Source organism: Lathamus discolor, chromosome Z (assembly GCF_037157495.1).
Source record: "Lathamus discolor isolate bLatDis1 chromosome Z, bLatDis1.hap1, whole genome shotgun sequence".
Taxonomy (NCBI): Eukaryota; Metazoa; Chordata; class Aves; order Psittaciformes; family Psittacidae; genus Lathamus; species Lathamus discolor.
The window spans coordinates 17,237,181-17,249,413 of NC_088909.1; the positions used below are offsets into that span (position 1 = coordinate 17,237,181).

Sequence of the window (12,233 nt, forward strand, 5' to 3'; positions counted from 1 at the left end):
TGATCCAGGTACAGTTTTTCAGAGCTGAGCACAGTAAAAAACCGTCTGAGTAACTGAGTATACAAACCACCAGTCAAATATGTAAATTCTTTACACATTTATGATGATCAACAGTCACTGAACCAGCACAAAGGTTAGACACCTCTACATGAAAATCAGACCTGCAACTTGTTTAGAATAGAATCTAACAAAAGAAAATGAAGAAAATATAAGGTAGTCTATGTTTCTTTTAGGTTCTGATTATTCTTGTTATCACTACTTAGAATTTTTTGGAAAAGAAATACAACATCTTACAATTAGACCCCTGATCTATGAAAGCACTCGAGCAACTGCGTAACGGAGCATGTGAGTAGTCACTTTAATGAAATTACTACTTATATACATGAATTATCCACTCATTTTAAGTGATTTGCTGGATCAAAATCTTTCTGTTTCAATTAGAGCAGCAGAGTTCAGGTAATGTAGCAACACCAGTTTGGAGAAAATAGCAGACCAATGGTGCCTGTATCAATAAAGATATACTCAGAGGGCAAAAAACATAAATGATATATGTAGAAAGTGCCCATGTAACTACACTGCATCAACCTAGAAGATTAAAATAAATTTCATTTCAAACCCTGTAAGAAAACTCCACACCATTTTGGTTTGTGTAGGGGCTGAAGATGTTAATGTTCCAAGAACTTGGACAAAAGCCTCACTACTTAAAATACCACTTCTGCTTTTTAACTAAGGTAAACATTATAATCTCCAACGTAGCCTACTCAAGCACCAGAACAGTTCATTCAAAGCAATGCATCCTCTTCTGAAATATTTTAGTATTATAATTGAAAATTTTCTCCCTCATTCTCCCTCAGATGCACCTGAGAAGCATTAACTTCTTGGTGACTTTAAGAACCAAATCCTTTAATACAAATATAGCTTTTCCCACAGGCACTTGAAAATATTTAGCATTTTTTCAGTTGAATGCAATTTTCGTAATAAAGTAACTCAGTCAGATACCTGACACCACAGACAAAGACACCAAGTGAGCAGCTCCTGCCAACTTAGGCAGAGCATGATAGCAACCCCCAGTTACATAGGTAAGTAGGCTTTTAAACATCCAATTACTGTAACAATTCAAGTAATGTGTGTTACTGTTATACATTATATTCACTATTTGTAACACATGCATTTTATTCCACAACATCCAGACATTACGTATTGCACTCTCTCAGTCAACCTTAACGGAGGATACAACAGATCTTAAAAGCCCTATGACCAGTTTGAGGACATCAAAGCTGCCCTTTTGCTACTCTAAACACAATTTGGATGCCTAATTTTAATTTTAGGTGCTAGGAATCAGAATTTGTTTGATATAACATCCCTTCTGCTATGAAGCAGATTCCTCCACGTAAAAACACGCCCCTTTCTGAATGGCACAAGTCCATCACTACTGATCACTACTGACGCTGCCTCCCAACCTTTAGTTAACTCTTCAGTTAAATTTCATTGGTAAAACTCTCAAAAAAAGTATAGGAATGAGGTATATTTAGTTCTGCACCCAAATACTCAGTCCAGTCTATCAAATCCAAAATGTTCCTATTTAACTGCATCTCTGGCAGTTTCAAGTGTATAATTTTAAAACTACAGTGTATTTTGTTAAACCAAGCCCTACAATGATCTTGTTTTACTTCCATCCACTTAGCCTGTTAATGCAGGCTAACACTGCATGTTCTTGTGGCAGCAAAACCTAAAGCGTACTGGAAAGCTACAGTGATAGATTACATGTACATGCTGTGTCATATCCAATTAACTCAAATTGACTGTGTACTGCATTATGCTGTTAGTGCATGGAAGATCAATAAATATGGAGAAAATCCAAGGAGGCTCTCTCCATTCCCATCCAATTCTAGTAGGTCTGAGACAGATCATGCTCCTATGATGTGTATGCTGCTGCTGAAGAGGGCAGGTGGTGCATAGACACCATTCAAACTTGGCCTATTCAATCTAAACTCCTCTAACTCGCCATTCATGCATAGCAAAACACCATCTGGTCCTATTTTGCCTCCAGCAATCACAGCTGACCAAAAACGATAATAACAGCTGTTGCAAAACAAAAGCCAAACAAAGGGGGGAGGGAAAGGTTAGAATGAAGTCCACTGCTGCAAAATACTCCATGAAGTGAGAAATGGAAAAGGAACCATTCAAATAGTCAATCCCCTTTGAAAAGAGTCAGTGCAAAACTTCTGGTTAAACTTGAGATTTTTAATCCATCTGTCCTGCAAATTACAATGGTCAGGTGATAACATAAAATTGAGAGTATGTTGCACAGAGGTATTTAAAGGCTTTGCACTGCAAGTTAGAAACTAATGACCCTGTGTCAGCTAAAAATTAAACCTCCTTATGTTCTTTCATCATGTGTCAACCTGGGTTAATGTGAAAGTAGAATGTGGTTAACCAGGGTGATAAAGCATCTGAAACCTTGGGAAAAGAAGGGAGCAGTTAAATGCTTGTAAATGATATGAAGGAAAACATTCTTTAAACCATGCATAACACTGAAATCATATGGATACTGCATTTTTCCTGCATAAATTGCATATTAAACTATTTAAATTAACAGTTTTATTTATGACATGATAGCAAAGTTACTCCCCTAGACTTGGGGAATATGAACACCAACTTGCACAGTTTGAAACACAAGATGTTCTGCAATATGCTATTGTGGGTAATGTAAAATATAATTTTGTAGCAAGCAGGGAGATGCTCCAGTTTTCCAAGATTCAAATTTTGATATTTAAAATGTATGGCTCTGCTTGATGATTTTTTTTTTTCCTGCAGTAATTAAAACTATTTTTCCTGGAATTGAACATCAGTAGCTCAGCAGCTCTTAATCAAATGTGATAAAACCCAAGATTTATGAAACCATTTAATGAGTGTAATAACACCTGCTTCTCACTGCAAATAGTTGAAAACAGACTTCAGTTGTAATTAACTCTTATCATTAGTGACCTTTTTCCAGCAATACTTCATAGGTCTTCAAAATGACAATTATAGAACTAATACACAATTACTGTCACATACAGTTTAGCAATTATTTCTGAAGACATTTGTCTAAAGGTTTCCAAACAACTATAAAATGGTTTCCTTTGTTATGTAACATTGGTTAAAACTGACACACACAAAAATCTCTACCCATCAGCCACTTCTAATGCAAGCAGACTTCCTTGTGCGTGGAATAAACGTCTTCAGTCCCAGACATTAACAGATATCATACTAAGGCTATAAGGAGCAGGGGTAGCTGTCAACTAACACCTATTATGAAAAGCTTCAATTTATACATGATTTTTTTCTGCTCCAAGAAATCTATAAATTTATAATTAGACTCTCTTGCTGTTCAATATTTGTACATAATAAACTGAGTACCTGAGGATGATGAAATATTGAAAGCTGAGTTTGTTATTAATAAACTCACACAGTGTAATACCTCCTCCCTCAAGTCTGGCTGCAACTTTTTGGGGATCTGTATTCCATTATTTTTTTGCTGTAGTCCGAGGATGGTAGTCATAGACATCTCCTCAAACAGGATTATGATTCTGCTCAGGTTTGACACTTGCTGTTTTTAATTTTCATTTTATCATAAGCAGTTTAAGATTGTTGCCAGTAGTAATTTGCAATTTTTATCAAGACCTCTTCATTATAGCTTCTGACAGGACAGATGCTGTAATTAATCATGCCAGACAACTGGGGATAGTGGTCAGACTGCATTTGCTGCATAGTTACTGCAGCCAAGTAAGGGAAAGTAGAAAATAAAGAATTTATCCTCTTTTTCCAGAGCAAAACAGCACTAATAACCTCACACCACATAGGATGTGAATGTTTCCAAACCCTTCATATGCAATACCTGCCTTCTCCATCTCTCCTCTACCGTGTCCTACTTTTATGATAAAATTCAGACAACTCGGGATCAGCCGAACTCCGAGTTGGGGGCTTATAAAGGGGGAAGCCCATGGCAGGAGCTGTGTTTACATATGAAACGGAAAGATACAAAGAAAGCCACAATTTGTGTTTATCTCCAACCACCACTGCTGAGAGACAGGTTCTCTATGGTGCTCCTGCAGACAAATGCAACACAGGATACCACGAATGCTTTGTAACTCTATCACCTGCCTTCTCTCAGAGACATACGCAACTCTTCAGCAGGTACAAGAGCTGATCACACTCTTGGATCCCATCGGTACCTGCTTACGCAGTATGTGCACAGAAAATCCAAACCATGAACTAAATTTTCCTAGGAAGTGTTTGTATAAGGCAACGTTTCTGGGTTTTCTATCAAAGACTCATGGCTCATCAGTTTTACTGAAATGTGTTTATTCTATAGCAAGATAAAAGCATTTATTTTAGATAAGCAAAATACAAACAACTTAATTGCTGCTATCATAACTCATAAAAAAGTATAAAACAGCATAAAAACACAATAAGCAATGTAGCAATTAATAATTCATGTTACCAGTGTTTACATTAAAGCCTCATTTATGAAAACTTTACAACACATGATATGAAAACTTACAACTTTTAAAGAAAATATTTACATTGATTATTCAGTGGAGTTTCATTTAAATATTCTACTGGTTTTACAGCGTATTAAAAACTCTTGCTTTCATCTCAGCTTTCTGTAATAACAGTTTTATTTAAGTGCATTCCCCTTTTAAAAATACAGTGTATTCAATCTGAAACTCATCACTTCAACACAGAATATAATATTCACATTTGTTCTGTAACTGGAATTAACGTAAGAGTGTTAATGTCAATATATATTTTCTTACAAACTATGATAGGTTTATTTGGAGAAATGAAGTGAAAGGTTGTTTCAAACATTTAAGTTCAGCTACTTGCATTCTGACGACATGTAGAAGAGAAAAAACTTAAGAGCTTTGGCAAAAATCTGTGATTTACTCTTTTTTTTTCCATGACAAAAATGCCATCAACTAACTCATGTTATACAAGTATGATTGTATGAAAACCAATCATCATTTTACAGGTAGTTACAACTGTGCTTTAAGGGCATCATGAGTTCATACTGCCTTGAAGTGCACTACTCACTTTTAGAGAAAGAAAGATTATATCTTATAACTCTGCAAGGCCATTTTGCAGTCATAAGGTTCAGGTATTTATTAGGCCATTTGATTCACATATTGCAGGTAAAGCTTAAATAAATTAAAAAGGCATCACATGAAAAAGAGCACAGCTGCTTTTTTTTTTTTTTAAACAAAATGATTTATAGTCAGCTAAAAGATGATACACAGCTACATTGTAGTTCTTTATTGCCTATCTAATAGACACTTTAGAGCATCATTTGATCTGTTATGCATCCCTGCATAACTACCATCAACAATCTACAGTTTTTAGCTAAATATGGTTTATTCTTATCCCCTTCACCACTAAAAAGCCATGTTACAGGATCATTTCTCTTCAGAAAATACTGACCTGTGATAACACTTGAGTCTGTGTCTGAGATTGCATTTGTGACTGGTGCTGCTGAGGTGCTGGCTGAGGGCTCCCAATAGCAGGGATGGGAGAAGTGATCTGAGAAGCTACCGGAGAGTGCTGCTGAGGAGAAGGCTGTGACTGATGTTGCATATGCTGCATTTGCTGCTGCTGCATTTGCTGAAGCTGCATGTGCTGCAGTTGCTGTTGCATTTGCTGTTGATTAATATGCTGCTGAAGATGCTGCTGCTGTTGCAAATGTTGTTGCATGTGATGCTGAAAATGCTGTTGTTGCATTTGCTGTTGTATTTGCTGATGCATTTGATGCTGATGTAGCTGCTGCTGTTGCATCTGCTGCATCTGTTGCTGCTGGAGCTGCTGTATCTGATGCTGCTGGCTTTGCACTGATGGACTGACTTGAGATGGAGACGGCATTGCCACCATATTTGTTCCCATAGAGCTTATCAACGGGGCAGCAATGTTTGCTGGCATGTTTGGTGCAATCGTAACAGAAGCTACAATCTGATTCATCGGGAGTCTCATGGTTAAAGGTTTTGGAGCTATTGCTCTTGGAAGGGGCTGTTGAAGAGTTTGCGGAGAGGCTGACACTGTTGCATGCTGAGAAAGAGAAGTATTCAGAATAAGGGAGGAAGACAGATTTGTGGATGCCAACGTTTGCTGAACAGAACGAATTGTCTGGGCCTCAGCAGATTCAGCAGCGGCCTGTGTTTGGAAAAGAAATTAATTCTATTTTTAACAAAAAAGACACTGCTACTGTTTACATGAAATAAAAGTCACAGCTACTCAGGGAGGCTTTTTCGTCTTTTGTTTTCTATCAGAAAAGATCACTGATCCACTGAACCATTGTATAACCTCTTCATCTGTCTCTGTATGACACATCCAGTTCTTTCTTGGACAAAAAACTAACTCATGCCCTTGTTCAACACCAGAAAGTCACAGATGTCACATACATTTTGTGGCTGAAAGAGCTAAAAAAGGCCAAACACTTTCTATGTTTATATGTTTTCAAAAAACCCCTGTTCTTTGGAAGACAAATCTCAGCAGAAGCATATGTCCCCACACTAGTTACAGCATAAGAGTTTACAAACAACATAACTTCTCATGCAACTTTTAAAATTTGCTTGTTGTAGATTTTCACATCTAAGGAATCAAGACCAAGGTATCTACAAGAAACAAAAGCCTAAGGGAACATTATCAAGAGATCCAACTGAATACCCCGGAAGGGATACAGCTGCATCAGGGGGTGCTCTGCTTAGGGAATGCTGCCTTTTTTCAGTGTCTTGGAGGTTTCTGATAAGACACATATGAGGGAAAGCTACAGTCCAAAAAGGTCTATTGCAATAAATTGCATCCCTACTCTCAGCAACTACCTTGGATAAAAAAAGCTACAGCAATTATGTCTTGAATTGGAGGAGATGAGATGAAAACTCAACTTAAGAGTACAATTTCCACTCAGTCTTCCCACAAGTTACTTGGTACCCCAGGTCCCATGGATATTGGGAGAAAATTATTTCTGATGTTTTTGAAAAAGGCACTTAGGACTGAAAAACTAAATTCCCTCAAAGGCACTTAGCATTCCAGCTGCCATTGAAGTTAGCATTGTGATACTAAACACTTTGAGAATATTATCCAAGTCCTAGAGACAACAGAAAAACACAGCTTCTCAACACAAGGAGAAGAAATTTTCCAGCTTTCAGAAACACACATATAACATCTGCTGTTGTATCTTTAATCATTAATTAAAACACACAGCAACTTCCTGTGCGATTTACTAGTGCTCTGCAGTTGTACGTTCAAATAAACATCATCAGGAGTTAGATAGCATCACTTCCTTCTCTTGCTTTCTTGAGATCAAAGATATTTTTGTAATTGATCTTTATGAAATATTGGTAGAGAAATAACTACCTTGATTGACTTTTAATCATGTTTTAGATGTCCATAAGCATATTTCTGCTTATGCTATTCAGACGCAACAGATCTACAATCAGCGTAGTGCTGCTGTTTAGAAAGGTAAGTTCTCAAATAAGACAGCAGACCTTTGTTTTCTTCACAAGTTTTATTTTAATTCGGCATCACTAAAATACTCCATATAGCTTTGTGCCAGCTAGTCTATTTGTAGGTAATCTCCAAATTCTGAGCCACCACACATTTCCTCCCCTCACCTGTAAGAATTACTTAAGCTTTGTCATGCAGTAACTGCTCTCCAGCTCCACACAAAGGAAGTCCATCTTCTGAGAAGGACCAATTCAGGAAAAAAGAACCCTCTGCAAATACCTTGCAAATGTTAATGTCAGAAGGTCACTGTATTTTTCATGACTGAATTTTACTTTTGCAGTGAAGTGCATTATTTTGCCACCATAGATAAAGGATGATGTACATTTGCAAAGTTATTGTTTCGTAATCTTTACTGTGCCATTGGAGAGATGATTTTTCTTTGCAGAGACTAAGCAGGATTCAAGCAGCAGCACAACATCTAGTAGAGCTGTATTAATGCAGTCCTAGGATTCTACTTCTATTCTGCATAGCACCACACCCCCCACCACCAATACTTAAACAACACTGCCAAAAGCTAACTTCCATTGCATGGAAGGCATTATTAGGCTTACCTTAGAAACAAGGCTTGCTCTATAGGCTGCAAGTGCCTTTAGGTATTCTTTTTTGGCCGCTTCAGTTTTTCTTTTATACACCTATTAAAAGAGATCACAATTTCACCAACTTCAATTATTAAGGTATTTTTGCCAGAATGCAAGGAAACAAAAAACAGAGGCCAAAACCATCAGAAAATACTCTACTGTTACACATGCTTTTTCTTCCCTGTCTACAGACTTTCAGGTCTACCACTGGAGCAGAACTCGTTGATTTATTGTGAATAAAAAAGGTGGCTAGAACAGCCAACTCTTTGACAAGACTACCTATGCACACTATACTTCCCCAGGAAATCCTATCTTAATGACCCTAAGTAAATACAATATTAGAACATGGCATATTTCAGATGCTAAGAAGTATCTGCAGTAGTAAAAAACAGCAAAAGATGCCTATGCAACATACTTTTTAAACAAACATTCAAAATGCATATAAAAAAATCATCTTTAGAAAAGTTGTTTCATAAAGCTTGGACATTTCACTTTGCCCAAAGCCAGTATGAGGGAATAAAGTCTGCCTTTATCATGTTCACCATCATCTGTTAGATCACACTAAAGGTTTCCAAATGTATTTGACAAACAAGACCATTCACATCTTGCCAGAAGGCGTCCTATGCAAAATCTACTTTTTCATCACAGCTTCCATTACCTGTTACTAGAAGCTGCAAGGAGTATCAACAAGCAAATAGCCTCAAAGGATTTCCCCCCCTCCACTTCCATCCATGTGTACGAGTTACATGTGTGTTGAAAGAAGAATAACCCTCAAGGAAGAATAAAACTCGTCATTCTGTACCAAGTTTGAGCTGGAGATAACATTTTACACACGACATTGTAATAAGGCAGAAGATTGCCTTCAAAGGCTGGAAATCAATACACTTTGTAGCAAATTCATAAGGCAGATCAAAGGGAAATACTAAATGTGCTGTACCTTCCCCTTTTCTAACTTACGATTAATAGGAAACAAGAGCTATGAAATAGGAATCGTCAAGAGACAGTCTGAATAGGACTCTAGGACAGTATCACCTGAGATTTTTTATAAACTGCCCTTTCAAATTTTAAGACAAACACAGCCATTTAATACTACCTACTGCCTCTTATAACAAAATGCTTTTAGGTACCAGGTCTTCATCAAGTTCAAAGATCAGTATAGCTCTAAAGAGTAAGAGGTCTACACCAGCAAGTAGCATGGTCCACTCAGAATAAAGGTAAGAGGATATTTTTTTACAAGGATTACTATATTACTTCTTGCTCTGCATCAATTTTTTACCTGTTTTTGTTCTTCTCCTAAACTGTCCCACATAGAAGCCACTATTTTTGAGACCTCTCCAAATGTAGCATTCGGGTTCTGCCCTTTAATTGCAGCTTGCGTATCCCTGAAAAAAAGGGCATATGCCGACACTGGCTTTTGTGGCTCATTGGGATCTTTCTTTTTCTTCTTCTTAGGAGTCTTGGGTTTCTTGCCAGAATCTGGGGCAGCTCTTTTTTCTCCAGTAGCCTAAAAAATAGTAACAGCAAGAACAGTCAATATATGCAGGAAATAAGTAAGGTTAATTATGAAAAAAATATTGACAGTTTAATAATATATAGATAAAACTACTATGTAGGCAACATTTTGGAGAGTCCCATTGCGCATGCCTTTCTCCTCCCAAACAGTTCTTAATTTCATCAGATCTACTGGAACTAAATGTATGAATAGTTACTACTCCTTGTAAGCACGGCTGAGAGTCAAATCTTACAAGCTTGACCTGAAAAAATACACCCCAATGCTAATTTGTATTAAAAAATAACTGAAGAAAAAAACCAAACTACAGTATATTTTGAATTGGCAGTCTATGTTTTTCTATTAAGATGTAATTTCAGCAGCAGAGACTCAAAAGAGAAGAGCTTGGAGGCATTGCCTGATTCCCACACACTTAGACTGTCAAGTAAGACATGGGTCAGAGGTTAAAAAGCCCACCCTTCAGGCAAAAAGCAGTAGCAACTCTGCTGCTTCTATCCACCTGCAGCAAACACCCACTGTGTCCAGCACACACCTCCACTGCCCCAGTGCAGGGTCAGGTGCCCATGCAGTAGCATTGGAGGCTCAGGTCGCTGCCAGGCACTGGTACTGCTCCTACATCTCCCTCTTGCCCCTGGGATGGGGAAACCCCACAGCAGCACATCAGTATACAGGTAATTCTGGTCCCTGCATGCACTCCATGACCTGTACCATCTTTCATTGAACTACGCACAGATTATTGCAACAAGGGAATAATGTGGCTCTAAATATACCTCCATGATATATATTTTACTTTGATATTTTGAGGATCCTGTGTAATGATCTTTCCATATGCGCAATTTCCATTAACTTGATGAGAAAACCTGTCATGGAAAAGTCTAAATTATGCCCTTTAAATATAGTGCTATGATAACATTTGTGCTTTGTTTTGTTGATAAAATTTTCCTTTTATAACAGATTTATTTAAAGCAAAGTGTAAAATGACTAAACTTTCAGTTAAAAGAAAGCTTATTTTATTTCTGTCTAAATGCATCTATGTTTTATATGACTCTAAAGAATACCAAAATGATAAAACCGTCCAAAGGTTCACCAAATCTATAAAATCTGAAATAAATTATGAAAGTATTAAACCATATATATATATATATATACAGTCAGGGTATTTGCAATACATAATGGAGCTGTGGAAACAGTGTTCTGGATGCTAAAACTTTACATGGGCTTAGAAGGCAAGAAGAGAAGTTCACAAAAGAAAATTTCTCTGCAAGTTATTAACTACAAAGACATAATTTCTGGCTCAGTGAGTACCTGACTACAAAACATATTCTGGAGAAGTACCATTCCTGAAAGGGGCCTACACGGATGCTGGAGAGGGACTCTTCATCAAGGACTGTAGTGACAGGACAAGAGGTAATGGGTACAAACTTAAACAGGGGAAGTTCAGGTTAGATATAAGGAGGAAGTTCTTTACTGTAAGGGTAGTGAGGCACTGGAATGGGTTGCCCAAGAAGTTGTGAATGCTCCATCCCCGGCAGTGTTCAAGGCCAGGCTGGACAGAGCCTTGGGTGACATGGTTTCCTGTGAGATGCCCCTGCCCATAGCAGGGAGGTTGGGAGTAGATGATCTTAAGGTGCTTTTCAACCCTAACTATTCTATGATTCTATGTATATTTTTACATTTATCACTATGGAGTTATTATGGAAATGTCTGAAGTGGCTAAACAGGAAATTAATCATATTTCACTATACTGTAACATTTGTATTTTATATGACCAAACTGCAGCTGAGATGATCCTGCCACCTGCCACATTCATGAAAATATAACATATAGACATGTAAAGCTTACTCACTACAGTGCCAGCAATAACTTACTCTATTTGATTCATCTGCATCTTCTTCATTTATAGAGCTGGATGGGGAAGGAGTGGCTGATTTACTGGCAGGTGGGGAGGGAGAAGTGTGTGGCAAATTAGTGCCTCCTAAATTTAGCCCCAGCTGTGCACTTAGCTGAGACTGGTTAATGGTGGTTAGCTGAGAAGGAGGCATAATTCCCGAATGAGTAGCATCAGTCATGTGGACAATAGATCTCATAATCAGAGAGTGATCCTGGCGATACTGGGAAACTTGTGTGTGACTCTGATCCTAAAAGAGATTGAAACAGTATTTAGTCATTTGCAGTTACCATATAGAATGATCAGGTAAAGTTACTTTCACAGGCTTACAGAACTGACTTGCAGAACTGTCAATTTGCAGTTTGGTTTGTTTCTTTTTTGATGAATTAGATGCATTTTTAATAAATTAAATGCAGAATCAGTTTCTACACTTGCTCCAGACTTCACTTCTCCCCCCCAGTTGTGAATGAGGGCTTTTTTGTGGAATAAAAATCCCCATTTTTAAACATTTCTTCCCTTGATGCAGTGTGAAATACCCAGATAAACAACAGGGAAACAGGCTGACTGATGACATGGGGAAAACACTGTAACTGAGAAGACACAAACTGCCATCAAATACAGGAAGTAAACAAAACCAGGGCAGGGGACATATACAGAAAGAAAAACATTTTTCCTTTACTGACATTCAATTATTCTTAGCTGTTACTAGTAACAGGAG

At 37.6% G+C, this 12,233-nt stretch overlaps 1 protein-coding gene across 8 annotated transcripts in view; it reads right to left on the bottom strand.

The window, feature by feature from the left end:
• Positions 1–4,059: 4,059 nt before the first annotated feature.
• TOX3 (TOX high mobility group box family member 3) overlaps positions 4,060–12,233 on the bottom strand; it is a 233,828-nt gene continuing 225,654 nt past the window's right edge. For 7 of the 8 annotated variants that reach the window (XM_065663280.1, XM_065663281.1, XM_065663277.1 and 4 more), the window contains exons 4-7: positions 11,496–11,765; positions 9,394–9,621; positions 8,091–8,171; positions 4,060–6,186 (exon numbers count right to left, since the gene is read on the bottom strand). In XM_065663280.1, coding sequence (XP_065519352.1) covers positions 5,449–6,186; positions 8,091–8,171; positions 9,394–9,621; positions 11,496–11,765 — 1,317 coding nt within the window. In that variant the 3' untranslated portion in view covers positions 4,060–5,448. The remainder of the gene's footprint in view (positions 6,187–8,090; positions 8,172–9,393; positions 9,622–11,495; positions 11,766–12,233) is intronic. The other variant, XM_065663282.1, reaches the window with a different exon arrangement.